Raw genomic sequence first — 27,744 nt, 5'->3', positions numbered from 1 at the left:
AATGGAACTACAGTAATGATACTGTAAACTATTTTACAGTAAGTTACTGGCATCCAGCTGCCAGTAAGTTACTGTAAAATTTACAGCAACCTTTTTACAGTGTACGAATACGCGTATCGTTACACCCCTAATATATATATATATATATATATATATATATATATATATATATATATATATATATACAGTACAGACCAAAAGTTTGGACACACCTTCTCATTCAAAAACTTTTCTTTATTTTCATGACTATGAAAATTGTAGAGTCACACTGAAGGCATCAAGGGCTATTTGACCAAGAAGGAGAGTGATGGGGTGCTGCGCCAGATGACCTGGCCTCCACAGTCACCGGACCTGAACCCAATCCAGATGGTTTAGGGGTAAGCTGGACTGCAGACAGACAGTGTTGGGCAAGTTACTTTTAAAAAGTAATTAGTTACAGTTACTAGTTACTTCTTCCAAAAAGTAACTAAATTAGTAACTCAGTTACAAATTTTTAAAGTAACTAGTTACTTAAGAAAGTAACTATTGCGTTACTTTCAAGTAAAATTACATTTTAAATGCTCAAACGTGACCCCACCTCTACCCCTCTTTAAAGGAACTTAAAATACATGTGCATGTTCAATTATTTATGATAAATCTGAATATTATAATGAAATGGACACTTAATACAATACATTATTAACAGAAACATGAAACATTGTACACACATCTAAAAAAAAAAGTTGCTGTGGGACAAAGTGAGACTAGCCTCCAATCAAATGGCATGTATGTAGATATTATGTTTATATAGTGGATCAATGCAAATAACACGATAGATTTTTGGGAACTTTTGATATTTCCTTTTATTGTTTCTTTAATTTCTTGAAGGAAAAAGTAATGTATATACTTCCATTTAGAGAAGGCTACTTTTGGATTATTTGGGCTCGTCGCCATACCTGTCTCTGGTTGACTGACTGGCTTGTGTTGTTCGTTGTGTGTCCTGTCCTGTCCGATGATGGGTCGTTCGCGAATGAGCGTTAGTGATGATGGATCGACTCGTTCGCGAATGAGCTTTTGATGAGTCGTTCGCGATTCGCGAATGAGCCGACTCTAGGAGCCGGCTTTTTTAGTTGAACTTCGGGAGCTGGCTCGCATATCTGAAGAGCCAACTCTATTTTTTCAAATTTAGCCTATAGAAATTAAATAATTATGTAATAAAAATTGAAATATTATAGTCAAAGTCATTTAAAGAGCCGTTTGTGAGCCAAAGAGCCGGCTCTTTTCAGTGAGCTGAGTCAAAAGAGCCGAATTCCCATCACTACTATGCGTGCTTTCGAAAACCCGCCCAACTCTACCTCTGATTGGCTTACAATGAAATTTTACTCTACCTCAGCCAATCGTCAGCATTTATGCGCTTGTCTCGTGCTCTGCCCACTAACCAAGGAAGAATAGTAAAAAAAGTATTTGCCTCTCGCTCAGAGATCTAGTTGGTCTGATGAAAAAAAAAAACAGCTTCATCATCAGTTATAGTAACGCGCCGCATTTTTTGGCAGTAACGGTAACGGCGTTATTAAGATGAGAAGAGTAATCAATTAGATTACTCGTTACTGGAAAAAGTAATGCCGTTAGTAACGCCGTTATTTATAACGCCGTTATTCCCATCACTGCAGACAGAAGGCAAAAGGGTCAACAAGTGCTAAGCATCTCTCGGGGAACTCCTTCAAGACTGTTGGAAGACCATTTCAGGTGACTACCTCCTGAAGCTCATCAAGAGAAAGCCAAGAGTGTGCAAAGCAGTAATCAAAGCAAAAGGTGGCTACTTTGAAGAACCTACAATATGACATATTTTCAGTTGTTTCACACTTTTGTGTTATGTATATAATTCCATATATAATTCCACGTGTTAATTCATAGTTTTGATGCCTTCAGTGTGAATCTACAATTTTCATAGTCATGAAAATAAAGAAAACTCTTTGAATGAGAAGGTGTGTCCAAACTTTTGGTCTGTACTGTGTGTGTGTGTGTGTGTGTGTGTGTATATATATATATATTGGGGTTACTCAAGAACTGCTCAATGTCACGTTGCAGAATCCAAGTATTTTGGTGTTGAGAAAGCAGTTGGTTGCATTAATGAGATGCACCCCAGGCATCTCAGAAAACAGTTTCAGTTTTTTCAGTTTCAGATTTTCAGAAGACAGTCGTGTATGCTGATGCAGCACCTGCTTTCATACTGCAATAGAGAAATAACAAAGTGCAAGCAGATTGATCGATGTCAATTACTTTTGATTGATATGCAGCATTACCCATTTCTAACTGGGCGAGCTCAACGTCAGTGAAATTCAAGCCTGCGTAGTATTGGCTCGGGTTATTATTTTGACTGGGTCACAGACTCACAGTAACGCCCGCCTTCCTCCTGAAAACTCGACAATCTATTGGCCAAAAATACATCCTTCAACTGTCAAAGAAATACTGCATTACCTCATTAGGCGGAATAAACGTCCATCAGACAAATGCTATACTGTGATTGGTCAGGACTGCGAGCTTGCGCTGATTGACAGGTCACCGGATTGGCCAGAGGGCGCTGGTGGGGCGGTCTCTCGTGTGGGCTTCTCGAGGCTTCACGGATAGTGAATGTCGTCATGAGCGGTGGGTAGGAATTATAACGTTGGTGTTTATATTATTATGTTACTTTCTTAAACATTTTCTCGAGCGAATTAACCGATATATATTTCATATCGTAGCTAGCACGCACGGGTTTTAAAAATTACGCGTAGCACGACTGTTCTACCAAATGCACACTTCCGGAATCGCGGTTCTTTTCCGCAGCGAAGAGTTTATCTGGCTAGTTAGCACTTTAGCATTGCTAAGCCAGCAGTTTCCTCCTCCATCAGCGCACTCGACTGTGTCTGCCTGCGGACAGAACAACCCTTTAGCCACGCTCATAGAAAGACATGTAAACATGTAGGCGGCTGATTAAAACATCATTTAAAGTGAGGTTAAATCGATATTTTAATGTATTTCATTTGCATAGCTCAACCACTTGCAGTTATCTGACGTTTAGCCTGTTAACGTTAGCCGCTGGTTTCAGGCTGCAGCTTTAACCAAACTGCATTCTTTTGGCATAAAAACATGATTTCTCCCCTTCAAGCACGAATGTCTCCATAAACACACAAGGCTTGGTTATCAGTGCTTGTGTCCTGATTTTCAGTCTGATTAGCTTGTAATGAGAGCAAATCCTTTATGTAGCAAAGTTGGGAATCCGTTAAATATAATGGCATTAAGATCACTGTGGTGTCATTTCTTGAGACTTACTATGATTTTGACCCCATTCCAGTAAATATGGATAAACCGTTAACTTTGCTAGTTTTGACAGCCAAATATCAGCCATCACAACATCAAGTGTTTATTTGGGTTGGGGTCTGAGTATATGAGCACAGAGCTGAGTGTTTACCATATAGATGTATACACACTAGAGTGGTTTATTACAGCTGTCGCATCCTTAGCTACACTGTCATAAGTGGGAGTGCATGCCATTCATGTTATTGTTTATTTATTATTATCAGTTCATTTGATTTCTTCAGTATTATCAGTTTCTATGCAGACATTAATCACAATGCTGTGGTGCTTTGGAAAATAAGGACACCGTATGCGTGTGCAGTCGAAGCACTGAATTAATTTGCCGTCAGTAGTGCAAAGAACTCCTGCAGCATTTTTTCATTCCCCAATGGAAATCACATTTGGAGAGTTCTGGTGTTTCCTTTGCATAAAAAGATTCACCTTCTTCTCGCAGATCAAAAGGACAGTATGGCCACCACTGTCGCAGTCAGCCCCAGTGAATATCTTCAGCCCTCCACCAACACTTCTCAAGTAAGGCCCCTTCAGTCTGTATTTTTAAACTATGTTTTATGTGTGCACTGTAATGAAAATGTTAACCAATAAACCAATAATTATTTCCAGTTATTGTCAAAATGACCATTACTGCTTATTCTCAAATTATATGTTTTTATATTATGAAATATTGTAATAGTAATTGTGTATCAACACTCTTTCATGTAGGATTCCCAGCCCTCCCCACTGGCACTTCTGGCAGCTACCTGCAGTAAGATCGGGCCTCCGGCTGCCCAGGCCCCAGTCAGCACTCCACCGTCTCAGCCAACCACACGCCGTCTGCACCCCATCAAGCCCGCCCCTATTGCCCCAGCTCCACCCAAAAACTTTGGGTTCCTCTCAGCCAAAGGAAATGTTATCCAGCTGCCCGCGGGACTCGGTTCGTCAGGGGCCAGCCCTATTGTCTTCACTATTCAGAGCCCTTCACGTCCAGCAGGCACATCCACTGCCAACATCCAGTACCAAGTGATTCCTCAATTCCAGGGGTCTCAGACCATTCAAATGATGCCTCAGGGAGGACAGATCCAGATCATCCCTGGAACCAACCAAGCCATCATCACCTCACCTGTCACAGTTCAGACTGCCCCGCCCCCTCTGGCCCCGGCACCGACCCCCCAGCAGAAGAGAGTGATGATCAAGCCATCCTCTCAAAAGCGGCGGCAGAATAATGCCAGTGTAAATACTAACGTTGTACGGCTCCCTAGTGGACTTACGCTCCCACTAAATGTTATTACTAGTGAGGTGGGAGGAGCACAGGTTTTAACAGAGACTGCTGCTGCTCCGGTGAAGAGCAAGAGGGGGAGGAAGAGACAGGTGGCTATAGCCCCGCCCACCCCGGCCCTTCAGCCGGCCTCACCGCCACATGTAGCTGAACAGGTTGAAACCTTACTAATAGAGACCACAGCTGACAACATTATTCAGGTATGTGCATTTTTGTAATTCTGCTTTGGCTTCCTAAAAACCTCAAGTGCTTTAACTTAAAATTGTGAATTTTTTGTCTCATCGGACTGATTTCAAAATGACCTTTATTATGTTTAAACCGTTCTATGTTGGCATGTGTCTCAAGGGAAAATCAAGAGTGTTTTTGTTGCACAAGTTTGCACAAAGCCGTTCTTATTCAACTCAAAATTAAATCATATTAAGAAATTATATTTTGCTGAAAAATATGCTATATTTATGATTTTTTGGATCGTGACATTATTATACTTGATAGCTAGGTACATTTCATCCTTAGTGCAAGACAATTCATTCTCAGCATTAATGAGATGCGAAAAGAAAAAAAAGAATTACAAAGTATATATACACCATATTTGTTTTTATGTTGGGTTTAAATTATTTTTTTTATTAAATAATTTAAAAACTTTTATTAAATCTTAATAATCATTAATATTTGATGATAATTAAAATAATATTGCATTATATTCATTGCTCATTTAGTATTATTTATTTACTATTATAGTTTTTATTAAAACAATCTTTAGAAGAAAAAAACTTATTTAGTATATTTGTGTGTTTTTGATGATTTGTCAATTTAAGTAATTTGTTTTCATTTCAGTTTTAGTTCACTTTTAGTTTGTGTGTTTTTTTTTTTAATGCTTCAACTTTAAAATTCCAGCTCCAAGGCAAAATTTATATTTTGCTTCAAAAGTAATTTCAAGTAATACCAGTGTTTTAATGGTATTAGGTTTAGTAAATTATAAATTAGTGGTCGACCGATATGGGATTTTTAAAGGGGTGGTACAATGGTGTTTCGTGTATTCATATTGTTAAATAGATGGATTCTCATGCTAAACATGGCCAGAGTAAAAATAAATAAATAATAATAATTTGGACGAATGACAGAGAATTTCTGTGCTGAAAATCTTACTTCCGGTTTTTTACAAGTTTCGGATGTTTTTTTTCGATCTTGGATCTAATGACATAGACGATGGTGGAACTCCTTATGTGAGCATTTCTCTCGGAAAAGTGCGCCGTGCACACGTTGACCAGAGGAGAGCGAGACCGCACACATCAACGCGCTTCAAAATCGTCACCCGCACTGCATAGGATTTGTTTTAGAATGTCTCCAAATAAGTGCATTTTTGGATGTGAGGGAAAGTTTACCGTGTTTTCCCAAGAAACCAGCGTTACATGAACAGTGGATGCAGTTTGTTTTTCCGGGACAGCAAAATTTTTAACAATTGTGGTAACAATTAGTGCTACAGAAGGTATTCATCTTTGTTAAAAAAAAATGCAAGTCTTAGTTCATGTTAGCTCATTAAATAATAAAAATTGCAACTTTGGCAACCAACAAAATATTGGAATACTTAAGGTTAAAGAAGGTTCAGAAGAATTTTTCATTGGCAGTTTATGTTAACTAATGAGGCACTAATGTGAAGGGAACAATAAATAATCAAAATGCTTTCAAACAATATCTAGGGCATGTTGTAGTACAGATTAAATAAATGTAAACAAAAGTTTGAAAATAAATAGCCTATTAAGTCATCATAGCAAATCCACAAAATCTGAATGGATATTTAAATCTATTTAAATAAGTTTTAGAAAGTAGCAGCTGCTTTATTTGTTTATATTTTCAGGGTAAGGGCTGCATAATAATATTGTGCATATTCACTACCATGATAAATCACATTACAAAATACCAGCTCTAGCTGTGATTTCTGTTTCTAGAGGCCGCTCTTGTACTGTATAATAACAGTGCATATTCAGTGGTTAGCAGTATGTCCGCTGTTTAGCAGTATTTCATACTGGACCAACCAGACAGTTAAATGGCGACTAGGGATGCCACAAGTACTGGCATTTCACTACCAAGTCGGTGCTGAAAATGTAAAAATGTGATGTTACCAGCTAGGGCTGCCCCCAAATAGTCGACTAAACGTTAGTCGATATGAAGAGGGCTTGGTCGAATACATTTTCATTAGTTGGTTAGTCGCAAAAAAAAAAAAAAAAAATCACGTGAAAAAATTACGCAATCAGGGCTGCGCAGACATCAAAGCAACGAGAGATCAACGAGATCTCGTGCCTCACGGTATACCAAAGCGCACTTGATGAGGAGGAGCATGCAAGAGAAGGATGAACTAAAAATGTACTTGGCAGATAAAACAAAGGTTGATTCGGGACTATTGGCATGGTGGCAACATCGATATCCAAAGCTCGCTAAAGCAGCTAAACGCCTCTGTATCCCTTCCACATCCACTCCATCAGAGCGCATCTTTTCAAAGGCCGGCTTCATTGTGAACAAGTCGAGAAGCTCCCTTCTTCCCAACAATGTAGACAAGCTGGTGTTCCTCTCACATAATATGAAAAAAAAATTAAATCGAATTGAAAGCTTAGGTAAGAATGCTTAATTTCCTTTTTGTAGTGTTTCTGTTTGCTATCTGTTAGGCTATATATAAAAAAACGGGTATTTTTATAACGGTTGGGCTATACAAATAAATAAGTACATATTATTTTTATTTATTCATTTTCATAAAATGCAGAAGTTGTTTTTTATTCTGTAAGAAAAATTAGTCTGATGTTTGCAATTTGACTCGTCGTCTTAATGGCAGTTTGCGGCTCTGCTCTGATATTTTTTATTTGTATTATTGTTCTTTAAATTATTTGTTCCACATTTTGTCTTAAATATAGTTGTTCTAAACAATTTAATCAAATACTTAGGCTGTTGATTTATTTGCAACCTTCTTTTTTATTCTAAGTTTTGGCGTTGTGCGATGTGCCATGTGCATTTATTAAATTGTTCGTTTTTGTTAATTATCCTTTTGAACAATATAAAAATTATATTAATTTTCCACTGTAATTTTATACCAAACAGCGTTTTTGTTACAGTATTTATTTTTTATTTTTTTTTATTTTTTTGCCTTGTTTTGTACTAGGCCTAAGTTGCTAATACGTTTATTTAATTTATTTTAAAGAATGAATTTTAGTTTATTTTATTCAAACTGTTTTTTTTTTTTTTTTGACATGTAACTGTTACAGTTTGTATTTTTGATAAATTATTAAAATGCACAGGCAGTGTGATTGCTGTTTTTATGTTAATTAGCCTATAACGTTCCAGCCAATGATTTATGTGTCCGTAAGCGCTGTATACTTTAAACGCTTTACTATTCTGTTTTAAGCACTTCATTTTCATTTTGAACGGGCTAATATCTTGCTTAGCATATTCTGTCATATGGAAGTGTTAAACTTCAACCTGGACTATACCTTTCCTTGTATATACGCAAGTTTTTTATATTAAGATCTTAAATTAACTATTATTCGACTAATTGCTAAAATGGAGGCGTGTTAGTCGACTAGGAATATCTTTAGTCGGGGGCAGCCCTAATACCAGCGTCTCTGTAGTACCGGTAGTAAGTTACAGACTCCCGAGTATATTCGGTACCCGCAGCTGCGTTCAGTCACTTCCGTGTTAGTCTAAGCGAAGGGCTCCAGACGGTAGCCGAATATATACTAATGTCTGTGAATATTAAACTGCAAAATACTATTTAAATATTACTCCTGCAAATTTTACATCTCTGTGGGTGACGGGTGCAGATGCGCGGGAGCTCGCTGTTTTGTAATCTCTGCCGTGTGTCACTATATGAGGACACGAGCGCATAAACCTTCACTTCATGAGAATTTACCGTTTCATTTGAGAAAACTGTCATATCATAAACACAGACACTCAAAGATCTTCATGGCAACCCATCAAAATAAATGTTCGGCTTAATGGAGTAAATTGAAAACATATTAAGCTACTGTTGTAGCCTACAGTAGATTTCTATGTCTCTATGTAGTAATAATAATAGGTCTCTATTAATAATATTAATTATGCCTAGACGGTTGCTTGTTTTTTACTTGTTTTGTTGTAAAGAGATATCTGATTAATATATCATTTTTTATATTCCTAGACTTATTTGTTGCAGTTATTTACACAGTTATATTGTAAAACTAAAATACTTTTTTTAGTTTGCGGTGTTAAATTTTTGGCTGGATTTTAAGTTCTTTTTCGCTTAAGAAAATAAATAATATTACTGTCAAATTCATGTCAGATAATAAAAACTGTAATAAATACAGTAGTTCACCATGAATTGTTCATGTTTAATAAGGGATAAGTCTGAAGCACACCATAAAATAATTCTAGAAATTTACACAGGGCTAGTAGTACATACAGCTGTATATAGAGATACACACCCAGGTATCGGATCAGTACTCGGTATCGGCCGATACCCTGAGCCCAGGTATAGGAATCGGTATCGGGAAAAGAGAAAGGGTATCGGAACATCTCTATTATAAAGTTGTAACATGTCTCTAGAACAGACATAATAATCGATGATTAGCAAAAACTACTAATAAAGTCGTAGCAAAAACTACGACTTTATTCAGCATTGTCTTCTCTTCCGTGTCTGTTGTGAGAGAGAGTTCAAAACAAAAACAGTTTGTGATATCCGGTTCGCGAACGAATCATTCGATGTAACTGGATATTTTTGAACCAGTTCACCAAATCGAACTGAATTTTTTAAATGGTTCACATCTCCAATATGCATTAATCCACAAATGACTTAAACTGTTAACTTTTTTAATGTGGCTGAGTTCAAACAACGCAATATCCCGGAGTAATTAATTTACTCAAACAGTACACTGACTGAACAGCTGTGAAGAGAGAACTGAAGATGAACACCGAGCCGAGCCAGATAATGAACGAAATTGCTCTTTTTCGAGCAATCAACTATTTGTGCAGATTAATTGGCAAAACCGATACATTGTTTGACCTCTAATCAAAGCTGTGTCTCCCATCGGAGATGCTGCTGGGCTGTGGATTTGATATCTCGCAGTAGATTTGAATAAGACATGCTGTATTTTTGTATGTAACACAACATAGCGTCACGTTAGAAAGTGAATAACGATTGGTAATTTTACTGTATGTCAGTGCTGGCTTAACATCGGAGTGGCTCGTCTTAAAGAGGAAGCATAAGCGCACGAGATGGTGTCATAATTCCATTTTGAAAAATATCAGCCACACGGAAAGACTTGTCGGCCGATGCGGATATTCAAAAAATTCCAAATATTGGCTGTGCTGATATATTGGTTGACCGCTAGTGATCATAATTAAAAGTATGGGGAAAAAAATCTCAGATAAAATGTTCAGAACCTTGTGGAAAATATGTTTGCCAGTAGTCACAATGCAAATACAATGTTTATTATAAAAGGGCTTGGGCTTTTATTTTTTTGTGAATAATGATGTTTTTATCAAATTTACCCTGCAAGTATGTGGGCAGCTGTTTTTGTTGATTGTGTATGTTCCTAATAATGTCTTCCTGAACCAGGCAGGAAATAATCTCCTGATAGTGCAGAGTCCAGGAGGGAATCAGCCTGCCGTGTTGCAGCAGGTGCAGTTGGTTCAGCAGAAACCAGATCAGCAGGTCGTTCAGATCCCCCCGCAGGCTCTAAAAGTGGTACAGGCTGCCTCTGCCACACTCCCCCCTGTACCACAGAGACAGACTGTCACACCCAGTGTGCAGGTGTCCCCCTCAGAGCCCACACAGGTACATCAGGAAACAGCATTTTTTATGGTTTAATCATGTTTAATTTTGCTTCATTTAAAAATAAATATCATTAATTATCTAAAGATGTCATGCATGTGCTCTGCTCTCCCAGTTGCTGTTTAAAACGGCCTCCGGTGAATGGCAAGCTGTACAGATACAGGAGACAACTGTTACCACACCAACAACACCCACCAGCACCCCCACACCTGCGGTGGTCACTAAAAAGACTCAATCAGGGACACGGAAAGAAAGGACTCTCCCTAAAATTGCCCCAGCTGGAGGGGGTCTCATAACACTGAATGCAGCCCAGCTAGCTTCTGCTGCTCAAGCAGTTCAGACCATCAGTATTAATGGCGTCCAGGTGCAGGGTGTTCCTGTAACAATCACCAACGCTGGGGGTGAGTGAGTGAGTGCTTCGTTTTCACAAACAGAAGCAAAAATACAACTTATAATTGATTTGTTACTTAACTCTTTCAAAGAGTTGAATGATGTTAACATGATCTTGGTGGCATTTTGTTCGATGCTCGTGTCTTTTAGGCCAGCAGCATCTCACAGTGCAGACGGTTCCAGGTACAGGTCTGCAGCTGGGCGGTGTGCAGACACAGACACAGACCATGCAGGTGGAACAGACACAGACCCTCGCGCTGGAGCTGCAGAGTCAGCCAGGAGAGAAAAAACGCCGTATGGCCTGCACCTGTCCCAACTGCAAAGACGCAGAGAAGAGGTTGGAAAGTTTGTTTTAAATCTAACGCTTTTTTGATGTTGTTGTTTGTTTAGTGTAAAATAGGTCTGGGCGATATGCTCAAAATATTGTCACAATATATTTAACCCCATATAATTTTTTGCAATGTTCATTTCATAACATTTAAAGAATAGTTCTGAAACTGTCAATTTTCTGAAAAGTGCTCACCCTCTGGCCATCCAAGATATAGAAGACTTTTTCTTCTTCAGAACAGCTTTGGGAGAAATGTATCATTACATCACTTGCTCAGCAATGGATGGGTGCCATCAGAATGAGACTCCAAACAGCTGATAAAAACATTAGCATCACAGTAATCCACACGACTCCAGTCCATCAGTTAACATCTCATGAAGTGAAAAAGCTGCACGTTTGTAGAAAGCAAATCAGGCATTTTAACTATAGACCATCACTTCTTGCCAAAACACGAGTCCATAGTCTTTAATAATTAATAAGGCTTCTTCTAGTGAAAAAGTTCATTCCCTGTTGTCCTCTTGCATCAGAATCCATTGACATATTTTTAGGACTGTTTTCATTTTTAAGCGGTGCTTGATCGGTGCATATTTCTCACTGGAGGGAGTGTTGTTATGGACTTAATATGGTATTTAATCTGGAAGCAACGGTTTGAAGTTATTGATTTGATGATTTTATTTCTTTCAGACGTGCTTCTTTCAGCTTTTTGTTTTAGACTGGAGTTGTGTGGATCTTTTGAAATGTCATCAGTTGAAAATATAACAATTTGCAACAAAATATTGCATTTTTAGTTTTGTTAAATAAAACTAGACTAGACAAGACTAGTAGGCTGTTCAAATGTTTTTCTTATTGATATCATGGATTTATTTTTTCTGATAAATATCAATATTGGTTCAATTCAAATGGTTAAAGGAAATCACTTTTACATTCTTGCGTGCTGTAGGCCGGGAGAGGTGGGGAAAAGAAAACACATCTGTCACATAGCAGGCTGTGAAAAGACCTTTCGAAAGACTTCGCTGCTGCGGGCACATGTCCGACTGCACACCGGAGAGAGACCCTTCGTGTGCAGCTGGGTCTTCTGCGGGAAACGGTTCACACGCAGTGACGAACTGCAACGACATGCCAGGACACACACAGGTATGCAAGCTCCAGATAGACACATGCACTTAATATAAATGTGATGCATCTCTAATATTCTCTAAATTCACCTCATTTTTGGTCGGTTTTCAGGAGACAAGCGTTTTGAGTGCAGTAAGTGTCAGAAACGTTTCATGCGCAGTGACCACCTCACGAAGCATTACAAAACACACATCAACACAAAGAGCCTGTGAACATCGTTTATCACGGGGTTTCAAGACCTTTGAGAGGAGATGAGAACGAAAACGCTGTTCCCGGGGCTTGAAGGATGGGAGGAAACAGAGGTCAACCTGCCTTCAAATGTACAATGTGGGCCGGGAATGTCACCTGTTTTGACCAGCCGTTTCAGGGTAAACTGGCCACATTTTTACTCGCCCTCATCAACTGAGGAAGGCTGGCTGGCCGTAAAATGTGGCCCTCAACTGAGATTCATGAAGGACATGGATGCCAGTTGTGTCTTGACTTGATACCTCTGGTATACGGAGTGGAAAAGATGTCTGTCTCAGCAGAAACAGACGCTTCAGCCAAAAAAAGAAGTTAATTTCCCTCATTATTTACATTTTTGTTTATGTACATGTTTTTGGTTGTTTTAGCTAAACCAAGCCCCTTACATGAAGTGTAGCAGCTAATGGACAGTGTTTCCTGGCTTTTTTTTTGCCTAAATGTTTGTTTTCTTACATACAAACATACATTTGTACATATTATGGCAAAATTGAATAGAAAAGTGACGCTTTGGACAAACTCTTTGACCCAGTTAAATTATATTCAGTTGTTAAATGATTTTTTGGAATTGTAAACTTAAGCTTGAAATTTTGTATGACTTTGGTTGATTGTTTTTAATATTAGTAGAGGTTTGGGAAAATGATATTTTGGCTTTTACGTACATGTCCATATTAGACAATCATGTCTTGTATAGAGGCGAGAAACGAGAGAGTAAATATGTTGGGACTTGCTACCTGTTGAAAGGTTGATCGTCACATAAAATAAGGAATTAATTTATAAAAATAAAAAGCTTAAATTGCATTGAATGTATGCAGGTTGTGTCTTTAAATAAAGACTGCAAATGTGTCCATTCAAAAATGTCGATTAAAAACTCATGTTTATGTTCTCATGTAAAGCAGGAAAAAAATATCTCACAAAATTGGAGACAATGTGATGAAAATGTGATTGTGGTTCCATTATACCATCAGAAATGTTTGATTTCATTTACGGTACGTGTAAAGCGGCTACATGCTGATGGGTTTAATGGTTAGTTCAATTCTGTCATTCCATTTAAGTTGATCTAAGCTTTTGTCCAAGCTCTCTAAAAGAGGCCTTAAGAAGAAAAGAAATCTGTGCTTATGTATGTTTGTATAGTGTCTGAGTTCATACTGTTGTATTTGGGTGTAAAATGTAGGATAATTGTTACACAAATGTGTATTGGCTATTGTTGCCAAACATGAAATCTGTGGACTGTGTACAGTGTAAATGAGAAGGGAAAAAAGCAGCATTGTATAGTTTCATTCCTGTAATATGTAATGATAATAGATTACCCTTTTTATTGACTAAAAGTTGCCTTAGTCTGCTGAACTCCATATTTAAAGAGTCTTTTTCCAGGTAAATACATTTGTAGACCTGCTTTATTTTTCCTTTTATTGTTATTTTTTAACTTATAAATTGTAAAGAAATGTCAATTTATGTGCACTGACCAAATTCAGGGTTTTCGCTGAGTGGATCATTTAATTTTCTGGTTCATGTACCTACATCTGATTTTACAAAATAAAAGTTCTTTAGCTCGCCTTGATAAAAAACCCCACATTTAAAGAGCCCTGACTTTGAAAATCGGTACGTAACCCTGTGTTTGTATAACTTGTATTGCAGAGCTTAGACCAGAGAACTTGCTATCTTTTTCTACAGTCAGACCAACGCTCACTCACCTAATAAAGCATTACAGACTGAGTGTTTCTCTGTTTTTTTAATGAAATCTGTTCTTTCAGCATTCACTCACTCTCATGTTCAAACCCACATGACTTTCTGTCATGACTGTACCAGCCTCAGGAGGTGACCTGACCAAGTTCCCCAAGTTAAACCTTGGGTGTGATAAATTTAAATTAAATTTGCCATCAATTGACTGGTACTTTTGACAAGTGCAGACTAACTCTTGACCATTTTCACAACACATGAAGTTCATAATTCTTTCTTTGATGCTATAGCTTACATTGGGATAAAGGAAAAGTGTATGGAGATTGTGTATAGAACAAAGATTATTGGGGGGGGGGGGGGGGGTGTATGTTTTTTAAGAAAATACAATTTAAAACTTAATACTTTAAATTTTATGTTCATTCAATGCATTACTTGGTGGGGGGGGGGGGGGTTCTGAGTAATAACATTTCAACAATTTATTTCTGTGTATACTGAGGAGAAGGAAAAAAAAAACCTAGTGTCATGGATGTGAATATAAATCAGTTCTTTTGTAAATCCCAAATGACTGCCGTTGGTCAGACACTTATAAAAATGTAGTGACTTAAAAGTATATCTAGATGCAAGTTGGGTCAAATACTTAATTGGCAAAAATCAGATATTGTTTAATAAGATCTATTTAAATGTCAGTATAACTTCAGGCTTTAGCAAACCCAAGGGGGCCTGAAGATGACTTAAAATAGGACTTTTTCTTTGAAGAACCAGGGGAATATATACGAAATCTTAATAAAAAAAAATAATAATAATAATTGTTTTGTGTACCTGGAAAAGCCATATAAATTACCAAAATCTCTTTGGCATTATGGTGTAATATTTATTTGCCATTATGATATAATAATCTGTATCCAGTAAATCACAAATTACTGGAAAAGCCTTGCACATTTGTTTGTTTAAAAAGAGTGGAAACATGGAAGAGCATTTTGGTTCTTAAAATTAAGTCCTAAAATGTAATATACAGAAAATGTTTTTGGTTTCATTCATATTATCATAATTATGTATTTATTTATGTATTATTATGGTATCAGTTATGTACATAGGGAGTTGTTTTTACAAGATACGATCCAGACTTTTATTTTGAAGGGGAGTGACGCTCACGCTCTCTCGCAGTGTCACGCTTCACGCTCCGCGCTGACGTGCAAGATGCCTGGAGAATAACAACATTGCCGGTTAATCACAGGTAGGAAGCAGACATTTCAATAATTTACACCAGATATGTTAGCAAAAACTTCCCACTAAGTATAAGGTTGCAAAATAAGCTTTCAATGAAGACTTAATGCGCTGCTGTCTGCTGAAATAGGAGAATTAGAACATATTCTGACTGACGTGACATTGATTGTGTCTTAAAACCTGCCTTATGCTAAAAAGTGCTGTCTAGGTGGGCTGCTCACTAGGTACACATTCATTGTTTGTTTGACATCCAAACTTTTTTCATCCTTCAGGGTTTTTCAGAAGGCCATGGGGGGAAGCACGGGTGTGTTTGGAGCAGCTGAGTTCATATCAGAGCTCTGTCACACTAATGTGGACAGTCCCTTCCCTGTGTGGCAGAATGGCACCATCAGCCCCTGTGCCAACCAGCTTCTGTTGGGATCTCTGTCACATGCTGTCATCGCCATCACTAGTGCATGTTACATTAGTGCGCCCAGGTGAGTGTAAAGCTATTAGAAGAAGTCCACTCAGAAACATATGCTGAAATACAATTTCATTCATTTACTTAGGAAGGATGAATTTGATCATAAGTGACCGTCAGTGCATAAATTCATGTAACCCACAAAACATTATAGTACATTATTATACCAACTACTTCTGAACATTGCATTCATCAAAAAAATTTTAAAAAATTGTAAAAATGCATCATGGTTTAGATTAAAATCTTAAGCAGCACAACTGTTTTAAACATTGATGATAATAATCAGAAATGTTTCGTGAACAGCAAACCAGCATATTAGAATGATTTCTGTGGATCGTGTGACTGTATGATCATTCATATATATGCTGATTGACTGTAACAGACTGTAATGATGCTAAAAATTCAGCTTTGCATCGAAGGAATACATTTAATTGTCAAATATTTTATTTTAAATTGTAATAATTTTACTGTTTTTACTCTATTTTTGATTAAATAAATGTTGCCATGGTGAGCAAAAGAGACTCATTAAAAAACAAAAATAAATCTGACCCACCTCAAACTTTTGAATGGTAGTGTCTGTGTGAAAATCACAGGTGGAATCAAAATGGACCCGGTTAACATTCATAATACACATTCTTAGTTTATAAATACTGTTTTTGTAGTTCAACGCATTTTAGTTATCTAGCAAAAAGTAGTCATTTCATTAGGAATCCACATAAATGGGAAAGATTCCCCCGAACTGACATCACAATGGGTTCAAGTGGTCACACTGATTCTCCGTGCCAACGAAAGACAATAAACCTTTTTTAAATCACTTTTTGAATTCAGGTTGATAAAATCAAGTGATGCCATTTTTACATCATAATATGGATTTCAACTGAGTTGCATTTCATGTTGACTTTTATTATGTTTATTATCTTTTATATATAATCCTTGTTTTATTACCCACAGGCTTACCCATATTGTATCCTCCCTTCCCATTGGCTGGAGCTTCAGGGCCACATCGACCTTGCTGATGGCTCTCTTGTTTATTGTAGACTTGGTCCTGGTTTTTGAGCTCCATGCCCCGGACATATATCTGGACATCTTAGCTGATGGATGTGGCGTCCTGGCCTGGTTGGTTCATTTTGGAGCCGTTTTGGCGTTACAAAGATCCATGTACAGAAGAACTCGAGGTCCTGCTTTGCTTCCTGTGCTGCTCATGCTCTCCATCCCTAATCTAGCTTTCATCCTCACTGCTTACATCCAAGAAATCAGTCACCTTGGAGTCTCACGGCCTCTGCAGGTTGTTCGTCTAGCTGTGACGGTAACCAGAGCTGCTCTGGTGCTGGTCTACCTGCTGGGTTATATCTTTCCCTGTTACAGAACTCAAAGAGATCTTCTGTCTTGTAATGCAGACGATGTAGCTCCATTAATTGTCTCCTTTGAGCCCGATGGAGGGGTGACTGTAGCCGAGGATGGGTGCAGCTGGCTGTCCAGACTCCTCTACCTGTGGCTGAACCCTTTGCTCAGACGAGGTAAGCGTGGAGAGCTGGAGAGGCCATGTGACGTCTTCCAGCTGCCACATCGACTGCGTACCAAAGCAGTCAATCTCCGCTTCTCCCAGTGCTGGCAGAAATGCCTCCATCCAAAGGGTTTGGAAAGACCTGAAAGACAGGATCGGCTCCCAAGAGGAAACCTGCAGGACAACTCTTGGAGCGAGGCCGAGCCGGAGAGGATGTGTGAAGGCGGAGCACCGCATGATGTCAAGCTCCTGAAGGTGCTGCACAAGGCCTTTGGTCTACGCTACTACCTTCTAGGCGTGTTGAAGTTAGCAGCCAGCATGCTAGCCTTTGCAGGACCCCTGCTTCTCGGTGCATTAGTGAGTTTCATGGAGACCGATGGGGCACCACTGAGTAAGGGTGTGTGGTGTGCTGTGGGGCTCTTTGCTAGTACCTTCCTTGCCGCCTTGCTGAGGAACGTCTTTGTTTATGAAGTATCAAAGGTTGCGCTGGAGGCTCGGGCTGCTGTGATTTCCACCATCTACAGCAAAGCGCTAAAAGTGAGTGCATCCGCTCTGGCCTGCTTCAACATGGGCGAGGTGGTCAACTTCATGAGCACCGACACGGACCGGGTGGTGAATTTCTTCAACAGCTTCCATGAGGTCTGGAGTCTTCCCTTCCAGTTCGTCCTCGCACTTTACCTGCTTTACCTACAGGTGGGCGTGGCCTTTTTGGGTGGCGTGTGTGTGGCCGTGCTGCTCGTGCCTTTGAACAAAGTCCTGGCCTCCCGAATTCTGGAAAACAATCGACATATGCTGCTACACAAGGACGGAAGAGTGAAGGTGTGACTGTTTTGCATATGTTAATTAAGTGATCTGTAATGTTGTCATTTGCTGTTAATAAATCTTTAAGTAAATGCAATATTGTTTAAAACATTTGGGGTCGGTAAGATTATTATTATTATTCTTTTAGAAGAGAGACAAATTAATACTTTTATTCAGTAAGGATGCATTATATTGATCAAAAGTGACAGCAAATATGTTTACATTTACAACGTGATTTACAATTTACAACGTAAACATGTTTTTTTTTTTCAAAAGCATTAAAAAGTTGTACCAACCCCAAACTTTTGAATGGTAGCGTAGCTTCCAGTTGGTAATTAAACATCTGATATATTTTTGTCACCAGCTAATGACCGAGATCCTCTTTGGGATCCGTGTCCTGAAGTACTATAATTGGGAGGAGCACTTCACTCAAAAGATTGCGGAGGCCCGTAAAAAAGAGCTGCATCACCTGAAACTCTTGAAGTACCTGGATGCTGTGTGTGTGTACACCTGGGCTGCTCTGCCCGTGGTCATCTCTATCCTCACTTTCATCACATATGTCCTGATGGGAAACAGTCTCACCGCTGCAAAGGTGTGTAGGCCAGTTTAAAGGAATATTCCAGGTCTCAAACACTGTTTCTTTAACAGGGAACAGAGATGCGCGGTCAGTAAATATTTCAAATATTATTTAATGGCTACATAATGTTCTACACATCCCCTGCATGTAATATGTTGTTTGGCAGGTGTTTAGTACTCTGGCTCTGGTGGGGATGCTCATTCTGCCTCTCAATGCCTTCCCCTGGGTGCTGAATGGAACCCTAGAAGCTAAAGTATCTCTGGACCGTATTCAGCGCTTCCTCACAATACAGGATCAGGACCTCAGCGTCTATTACAGTCAAGGTACCTGCCCACACTTTTTCAAGATAGCCCACACTTGTAGGAATAGTTTATCCAGAAATAAATATTTGCTGAAAATGTTCCAAGATGTGGATGAGTTTGTTTCTTCATCAGAACAGATTTGGAAAGATTTAGCTTTACATCACTTGTTCACCAAATGATCCTCAGCAGTGAATGGGTGCCGTCAGAATGAGAGCTGATAAAGACATAACAGTAATCCACATTCATTGAGGTGTTTTAACTTGAACTTTAATCGAAACTCTCATTCTGACGGCACCCATTCACTGCAGAGGATCCATTGACGAGCAAGTGATGCAATGCTACATTTCGCCCAAATCTTTTCTGATGAAGAAACAAACTCCTCTACATCTAGAAAAGCCTGAAGGTAAGAACATTTTCAGCAAATGCAAAACTGTTGCTTTAAACAAAACCTTTATAATTAAGAATACTCTTATAATTAAGAGTTTCTGTTGATGAAAAGCAATTAATTAAATCATAAAAATGAAAAATCAATTATGAAATAAAACTTAATTTTCACTGAAATCAAAAAAGTGTAACATGCAAATGTTTATTTAAATGTTAGATTTAAAATGACTGAAATAACTGAATTAAAATCAAAATAAAATAACTTGTATAAAAAGGGGTTCAAGGGGTTTGCCTGGAGAGGTTAGTGTTTTTGTGTTCTTATTACTTGTCATTTAAATAGTTATGAAATTAATCTGATGGTAAATGAAACTCCTGTATGACAGATGCCTTTTTATGCATGGCAGATTCTTAAATTAATAGTGTGCAAAAAAAACAAAACACCGATTAGTACATTTAATTAGTGCATTTCATATCTGTCATGCTTTTTTTGCAGTGTGTCCTGAGGACCCTCTGTCTGCAGTAGAGATGAACCGAGCGAGTTTCTCCTGGAAGCAGTCAGAGGAACATGATTCTGACTGTGTACCTGATGACAAGACAGAGGATGGGTCTCCACCATGCAGCTTTTATCTGCATGCACTCAATCTCAGCGTTAAAAGGGTGTGTGTGCTGCAGCGGGAGCAGTTAGCCATTCATTTGTAGTCAAAACTAGTTTTCACATTTGTCCTCTAATATTCTGTTGCTCTTCTGAATAACGAAAAGCTTTCTGGCTCCAGGGCTCTCTGGTGGCTGTGGTGGGAAAGGTTGGTTGTGGGAAAAGTTCCCTGTTGGCTGCCATAACAGGAGAGCTTAGCAGGTACTGATACAGAATGAAACAAATAATGAAATCTATTCATCATGTTACTCTCAAAATGCAATTTTAATCAGAAATACATACATTAATGTTTAAAACGTTTGGGGTCTGTAAGATTTTCTACAGTAAAAACAGTTATAATGATCTGAAACAGCTGTTTTGTATTTTAAAATATTAAAAATATATATGTAATCAATCTTTGTGATGACAAAGCTGAATCTCCAGCATCATTACTCCAGGCATCAGTGTCACATGATCCTTCAGAAATCACTGTGATATGCTGATTTGCGAAACATTTCTGAAAACAGTTATGCTGCTTAATTTTTTTTTTTGTAGAATCCAGAATTAATAATAATTTCTGAATAGAATGTTCAGAAGATAATCTTATTTGAAATATAAATCTTTTGTAGCATTGTAAATGTCCTTACTTACTTTTGATCAAATGAATGCATCCTTGCTGAATAAATCCCAAATATTTGAATTGTGGCATTTATTTGTTATTTAATTTTTTGATGTATAAATATTTATTTATGTTGATATTTAAAACCCTCATTATTTTTCCAGTTTCATTAGGCGCTGTACTGCACCGTTAAATACTTTACTTTCTTCATGATTTTGTGGTTTTGTCTCCTATAGGTGTGGAGGGGAAATATTTGTTCTGGAAAGAGAGCAGGGATTTGGACTAGCCGTCCAGGAGCCGTGGATCCAGCATGCAACAGTGCAGGACAACATTGTTTTTGGCAGAGACTTTGACAGCATGTTCTATCAAGCTGTGATTGAGGCCTGTGCCCTTGCTGATGACCTCAATGTGGGTGCATATCCTTATTATGAGTGCAGATTTGGACATGGATTCCTTGTGTAAAATCCTTGGAAAGCTACAGCTGACACTCATTTGTACTATTTTGATTTAGATCTTGCCTGGTGGCGATCAGACAGAGGTCGGAGAGAACGGTGTCACTCTGAGCGGAGGACAGAAAAGCCGCCTCGCTTTGGCCCGGGCTGTTTATATGGTGCAGTGTTTTTTGATTTGAAAGATTTAGTCTAAAAGATTTGGGCAGGAGTATGATGTGTGGATATCCTGGTACATTCTCTCTCGTCATATTTTAGGATAAGGAAATCTACTTGCTAGATGATCCTTTAGCAGCTGTGGATGCTGATGTTGCCCATCACCTCATGGAGAAATGCATCTTGGGGATTCTCAAGAGCAAGACCAGAGTTCTTTGCACACATCGGGTAGAGTTTGTGGATAAGGCCGATGTGGTGGTTCTGATGGACAATGGGAGGATCGTGAAAACAGGGACGCCGAAGGAAGTCCTTTCTTTGGTAAAAGCCCCTAAAGACTGCAAGAACAACAGCAATGCTAAGGAGAAAGGTACTGATGCTTTTTAAATGAGCGAGAAAACAATATCTGTTTTTCTTAGTTCACTTGAGCTTATGCAAACAAACCTTCTTTCTCAGATGCTATAGGCAAAGAGGAAGACGAGGCCAGTGAGCCGGAGCTGGAGGCAGAGCTGGAGATGTTTGGGGAGGAGCAGAAGCAAATGGGCAAGCTGTCCTGGGCTGTGTACCGTTCCTATTGGAGAGCAGTGGGTGGATGCATGGCTTTGGCTGTTCTGCTCTCTCTTTTCCTAATGCAAGGTAGTAACACCTATATCACTGTCAGCTCAGCTGTATGTACAGTATAATGAAATATTACTGTAAGACAATCACTTCACTGCAATATCTACTTTGATTTGCCTTACACAGCCTCCAAAAACGTGTCCGATTGGTGGCTCTCTCATTGGATTTCCCATATGAAGGACAATATGACTCAGCTGGTGTCCCTGTCAGCCGATTCAGTCTTGATGATGACCCTTCTCTTTCCTGAGAGACTTACGTGAGTTAGACATTTCATTAAATAACTTATTTACACTACTAAGAGCATAAGGCTTTCTAATTCAATAGTTTTTCAAATTTTCCATTACTTCAGTCTTCAGTGTCACATGATCCATCGGAAATCATTCTGATGTGCTGATTGGCTGATTATGACATTGGTGCCACAGTTGACAGTCTTGATTGGATTTTCTCCGTATACTCCTTCGCTCTCAACAGGTTTCACGCGCCCGACAGAGGTTCAGAGACTTCTGGGAATATGAGCGCTGAGCTGAAGTTTTACATGACCGTGTATGGATCTCTGGCAGCAGCAAACACAGTCTTTACAGCCGCTCGAGCCTTTCTCTTCGCTTATGGAGCGATCTGTGCTGCTACAGTCGTTCATAAGAGACTGCTGTCCAGTGTGCTGAAGGTAATCTTCCCTAGCACTGCTTTTCTGTGAGCGAATGCTAACCATCACCTTCGGCCAAGACGGCTAAAAGTCATTGCTTAAACTGAAATAATAAGATGTAGATTTTGTAAGCACACACAACTTTATTTATATGCTTTTTTCTATTCTAGGCCACTATGACGTTTTTTGACACTACACCCTTGGGTCGCATCCTGAATCGGTTTTCCTCCGATATCTACAGTGTGGACGACTCTCTGCCCTTTGTCTTAAACATTCTCCTGGCCAATGTGTTTGGACTGCTCGGGATGCTGATCGTCATGAGCTACGGGATGCCTTGGGTGCTACTTCCTTTGCTTCCTCTGGGGGTGCTCTACTTCCAAACTCAGGGTTTTTATCGCCACTCGTCCCGTGAGCTGAAACGTCTGTGTAGCCTCACACTCTCTCCAGTTTATTCACACTTCTCAGAAACACTCAGCGGCCTGTCCACCGTGCGGGCCAGCGGACACACCGCCAGGTCTGAAAACTAGCTGTACTTCTGCTCAAATCATGTCATTTACGTTGATTCAGAAGTAATGTTTGGTTTAAATAAATGTCCGGCTCGTGTTTGACAGTAAAGGAAAAACAAAATATTTAACAAAAAGAAAATGAGGCTTTTTTTGTTGAATTGTGACGTTATTTTCCTGATTATTATAAATTATTATTTTACTATTTTACAATTAAAATATCTGTTATGTTTAAACGGGACTTTTCTATAATACCAACACATTAACTGTATTATAAAAATTAGGTTTTCTTTTTGAATTTGGAGGAACTTTTTCTTCTTAATGCAATTTTCTTCTGTAATTTGTCTTTTTTTTTCTCATTTGACTTTGAGGCCTGACACTGATTGTAATGCTGAATAAAACTGTTTTTGAGAGCAGGTTTGAGGAGGAGAATGAGAGGCGCCTGGAACAGAATCAACGCTGTCTCTTCAACAGTAACGCTGCCATGCAGTGGCTGGACGTCCGGCTGCAGATGATTGGTGTCACTGTAGTAACCGGCATCAGTGTGATCGCTGTGATCCAGCATCAGCTCAAATCCGTCGACCCAGGTTAACCTCTTTGTGAGATAAGAGTATACATTCTATTGGAGTATTGGTTTCTGATGGGACGTTTAGGAAACTCAACTCAACAGCACTGTCCGGTTTTAAAAGATCATTGTCTAGTTCAGCCATAAGGCCTTTAAAACAGTTTAAAGTGACTGAAATACCTCTTGAAACAAATCTTTTTTCTTCTCTTTTCTGTCAGGTCTGGTAGGTCTGTCTCTGTCCTATGCGCTCTCCATCACCAACCTGCTTTCAGGCCTGATTTTCAGCTTTGCGCAGACAGAGATGCAGTTGGTGAGCATTGAGCGTACGGAGGAGTACTCCACCAACATCCCGCAGGAGCCTCAACAAGCCAGCACTGAGGTTAGAGGAGCGATGTTTACCCCAAAAACTGAATCGGGATTAAGTGTTATTAAAACAGTTTCACAACCTGTTTGTTAGGTTATTTTAAAGGAATAGTTTGTGAAAATGTACTTACCCTCAGGCTTTTCTAGATGTAGAGGCAATTGTTTCTTCATCAGAACAGATTTGGAGAAATTTAGCATTACATTACTTGCTCACCAATGGATCCTCTGCAGTGAATGGGTGCCGTCAGAATGAGAGTTCAAATATTGCAAGTCTACAAGTAATCCACACCACTCCAGTCCATCAGTTAATAACTTGTGAAGCATAAAGCTGTGTGTTTGTGAAAAATAAATCCATTTAGTTGTTTTTTAGCTTCAAATTGTTGTCAAAAGTATGTGGTTTTATCATGGAACTGGGCTACTTTAACACTGTTGCTTCAGGTTGTTTTCTATGCCGCAGGTTAAAGTGACCCCCCCCCCCCCCACCTCATATTACTTGTAGATTATTGTGATGTTTTAGCACCCATTCACAGCAGAGCATGTAATATATTGATGCATTTCTCCAAATCTTTTCTGATGAAGAAACAAACTCTTCTATTTCTTGGATGGCAAGATGATGAAAACATTTTCAGAAAATGAGAAGGATGAGAAACAGGGTGTAAAAGATCATGAATAGCTAATTTTTAAAAAGTTTTTTCATCCAAAAAAAAAAACTTATAATAATAAGTTTCATAACAGAACCAAAAAAAAAAGTATGTCATGATCAGTGTTGCCAAGTCCACGGTTTTCCTACAGAACTGGGCTAGTTTGGAATTGCAAGCGACCCAAATAACATGATATTTAGCTCCTAAAATAGAAATTTTACCAGGGGAACCCCCCCCAATAAGATGTATTTTACATCAACCGGAATACAAGTTTTTCCTGGGGATCCCCTCAAAATGTGATATGACTAGGTTTGGGTTTTGAGTTGCAATGGGGTGGGTTTTGCTGTGAAAACCTGGCAACCCTGGTCATGATTCCTTTAAATACTGTATATTGAAAAAAATAAAATAGAATTGCACAGTTTTGTTTATAGGATCAGACTGAAGTGTTTAAAGTGTTGGAGTGAAGTATATTTACTGTTTTCTTTTCATATATATTTTAATTAAAATTTTGAAAAACAAAGTGTCTTTTTTATTTTTATTTAATTGTCTTTTAAATATCCATTCATTCATTCATTTCACAAAAACTGCCTGTAGTTCTTTAGCAAAGCCCAGGTTGTGAAACCCTTTATGTATCATGCATAGTGTCCTTAATATGAAACACACAACCTTATCCTGAAACTCTCCATCTACAGGTTCCAAATTCCTGGCCTGAAAAGGGCAGAGTTGAGTTTATAGGTGCTGTACTGGCATACCGACCGGGCTTGCCCAATGCTCTTGATGGGGTCCACCTGGAGGTATTACCTGGAGAGAGGGTGGGCATTGTGGGGCGTACAGGCTCCGGGAAATCCTCATTGTTCCTTGCCCTGTTCCGTATGGTGGAGCTGAACCAGGGTCAAATCCTGCTGGATGGAGTTGACATCAGCTCGGTTAGGCTTAGTAACTTGCGGTGAGGGTTAAGTCACTTTTTGATGCTTTGCTATTTTGTTAGAGAGATTACACTTAAATGTAAAGGTTTGGATTATCAGTAAGATTTTTGTATTATTATTTTTCAACAAGGAGGATGCATTCAATTTATCAAAAGGGACAGTAAATGTGTTTATAAAATTACAGAACATATCTATTTCAAATAAACGCTGTTTTTTAATAATCAGTCTTTTTTTTTTTGAGCAACAAATCAGCATATTACGGTAATATGATTTCTGGATCATGTGACACTGAAGACTGGAGTAATGATGCTGAAAATTCAGCTTTACCATCAAAGCAATAAATTACATTTTAAAATTTATCAGAATATAATAAATACTGCTCTGCTTAAATTGTAATACTATTTCAGAATATTACTGTTTTGTATTTATAATCAATTAAATGCAGCTTTGGTGAGACTTAAGAAAAATGACGGACCAGAAACCTTATAAACATTGCTAGGTTATATGCTATATTATATTGAATAGTTTTTTCGTCATTGTGTTAATTTATTAATTATGTAAGTTAACATAAATTTCGCTTATAGGCCTATTTATTCCTTATATATGTATATAGCCTTATGTTTTCATCGTTTACAGAAGCGCTGCAGGTGGATGATGTGACCACCTGAATTCTCATGTTCTGTTTATGCTGCTTTTTGTGCATGTAAAATATAAGTAACAAATGTAATCATTTTTTTATTTAATTCTAATTTAACATAATTTTTTCGGTTGGCGGTAAGCGTTTTATTTTTCGCACTTATGTTGTGAAATGCATAAACGTTTTGTATCGTTTTTAAATTATTTGAAATCCTGAAACTTCTTCCAGATATAATTTCCAGATGTTTCCGTGTGGTTTCAATGTGTTTAATATGGTCTCTGCATATAATAAGAATTTGTGTGGCCCTCCATAGATCAAAGCTGGCCATCATCCCTCAGGATCCCTTCCTCTTCTCCAGCTCCGTGCGAGAGAACCTTGATCCTCATGGACGTCATCCAGACTTCAGTTTGCTAGATGCTCTTGAGCAATGCCACCTGGGAGATGTAGTACAGAGGATCGGTAAGGGTCCATCACTTTTGATTGTGTTCGGCTTGTTCAATTCAAATTCATCTTACTTAAAATGATTTATCTAGGACATGAAAAAATACTTTGTTTTTATATTAATTGAATTTTTTCCTCCTATTACAGGTGGCCTGGATTCAGAGGTTGGAGAGAGAGGAAAGTCTCTGTCTGTGGGCCAGAGGCAGCTGCTGTGTCTTGCCCGTGCTCTGCTCACAGAAGCTAATGTATAACACTAAAGTAGAACATATACAGCGTCAAACAAGTATCTGTTATTCTTATCTTAACGATGTATTTTGTTCATTTTTGCATTAATAGATTTTATGCATTGACGAGGCCACTGCAAGCGTGGATCATCAGACTGACATGCTTCTACAGAAAACTATCAGAGAAAAATTCAAGGATAAAACTGTGCTTACCATCGCCCACAGGTATGTCCCTTTAATTTAGTTTGTGGGTGTCTAGCTGTTTGATTGACACCACACCACTCAAAGAAACAAAACCTAGAAGAGACCATATTTTTTCTTCTACATCTACTTTTTAGCATAGCATGTTGTTTAGTTTAAACGCCTGTCAAGAACATCTGTGTTCCAATGCAAACCCAACGAGTCTTCCTTATCCCACAGACTGAATACGATCATGGACTCTGACAGAGTGCTGGTGATGCATGCTGGGAAGGTGGTGGAGTTTGACAGCCCTGCTGCTCTGTGCCAAAGAGAAGACTCTGTTTTCCAGAAACTCTTGCGTGGAGGGGAAGAAAGAGTTTAATGTACTTTTAGCTAAGAATGTAGTTGGAGTCCTATGCTTGGCCACTGCATATGTGCAAATACCTGCAGTTTGTATCATGAAGAACAATGAAAAACTTGTTAAATGTTTTTATAAACGGTCACATTTGTATGGATAAAAATGTTTTTTAGAAGTACATTTTTTTGTATTTGTTTGTTTGCAATTATTGGTCTGTTTCCAGATTTCAATTTTTTTTTACTGATTAAAGGGGTCATATGATGCGATTCGGGATCTTTGGGGTGATACAAGCTCTTGGTGCATGAAGAAGATCTGTAAAGATGCAAAGACTAAAGGCTCAAATCCAAAGAGATATTCTTTATAAAAGTTAACAGTCAAACACGGCCTCACATGTCTACGTCATGA

The 27,744-nt window shown here is 38.5% G+C and overlaps 2 protein-coding genes across 5 annotated transcripts; both read left to right on the top strand.

Annotated features, from left to right (window-relative positions):
- Window positions 1–168: 168 nt before the first annotated feature.
- Window positions 169–14,177, top strand: LOC128022471 (transcription factor Sp2). 4 transcript variants are annotated; one of them, XM_052610097.1, is made up of 8 exons: window positions 169–377; window positions 3,770–3,846; window positions 4,036–4,788; window positions 10,167–10,385; window positions 10,498–10,783; window positions 10,923–11,109; window positions 12,041–12,234; window positions 12,328–14,177. In XM_052610097.1, exons 2-8 carry the CDS (start codon window positions 3,784–3,786, stop codon window positions 12,426–12,428), a joined length of 1,803 nt encoding a protein of 600 aa, XP_052466057.1. In that variant the 5' UTR covers window positions 169–377; window positions 3,770–3,783; the 3' UTR covers window positions 12,429–14,177. The 4 variants fall into 4 exon arrangements, with proteins under 4 accessions (XP_052466057.1, XP_052466055.1, XP_052466058.1 ...); XM_052610095.1 differs by lacking the exon at window positions 169–377 and adding an exon at window positions 2,539–2,625; XM_052610098.1 differs by lacking the exon at window positions 169–377 and adding an exon at window positions 2,618–2,643.
- Window positions 14,178–15,270: 1,093 nt separating this feature from the next.
- Window positions 15,271–27,605, top strand: abcc10 (ATP-binding cassette, sub-family C (CFTR/MRP), member 10). Its single transcript, XM_052610085.1, has 21 exons — window positions 15,271–15,370; window positions 15,633–15,836; window positions 16,772–18,143; window positions 18,490–18,717; window positions 18,869–19,025; window positions 19,882–20,045; window positions 20,162–20,241; window positions 20,875–21,046; window positions 21,150–21,248; window positions 21,346–21,610; window positions 21,697–21,876; window positions 21,985–22,114; window positions 22,330–22,522; window positions 22,672–23,015; window positions 23,422–23,591; window positions 23,788–23,948; window positions 25,266–25,519; window positions 26,450–26,595; window positions 26,725–26,822; window positions 26,914–27,026; window positions 27,222–27,605. The coding sequence occupies exons 2-21, from the start codon at window positions 15,649–15,651 to the stop codon at window positions 27,361–27,363; spliced, it is 4,656 nt and encodes a 1,551-aa protein (XP_052466045.1). The 5' UTR covers window positions 15,271–15,370; window positions 15,633–15,648; the 3' UTR covers window positions 27,364–27,605.
- The last annotated feature ends 139 nt before the right edge of the window (window positions 27,606–27,744 follow it).

The sequence above is a fragment of the Carassius gibelio genome, chromosome A11, assembly GCF_023724105.1.
Source record: "Carassius gibelio isolate Cgi1373 ecotype wild population from Czech Republic chromosome A11, carGib1.2-hapl.c, whole genome shotgun sequence".
NCBI classification, from domain to species: Eukaryota; Metazoa; Chordata; class Actinopteri; order Cypriniformes; family Cyprinidae; genus Carassius; species Carassius gibelio.
This window is presented reverse-complemented; position numbering and strand designations above follow the sequence as displayed.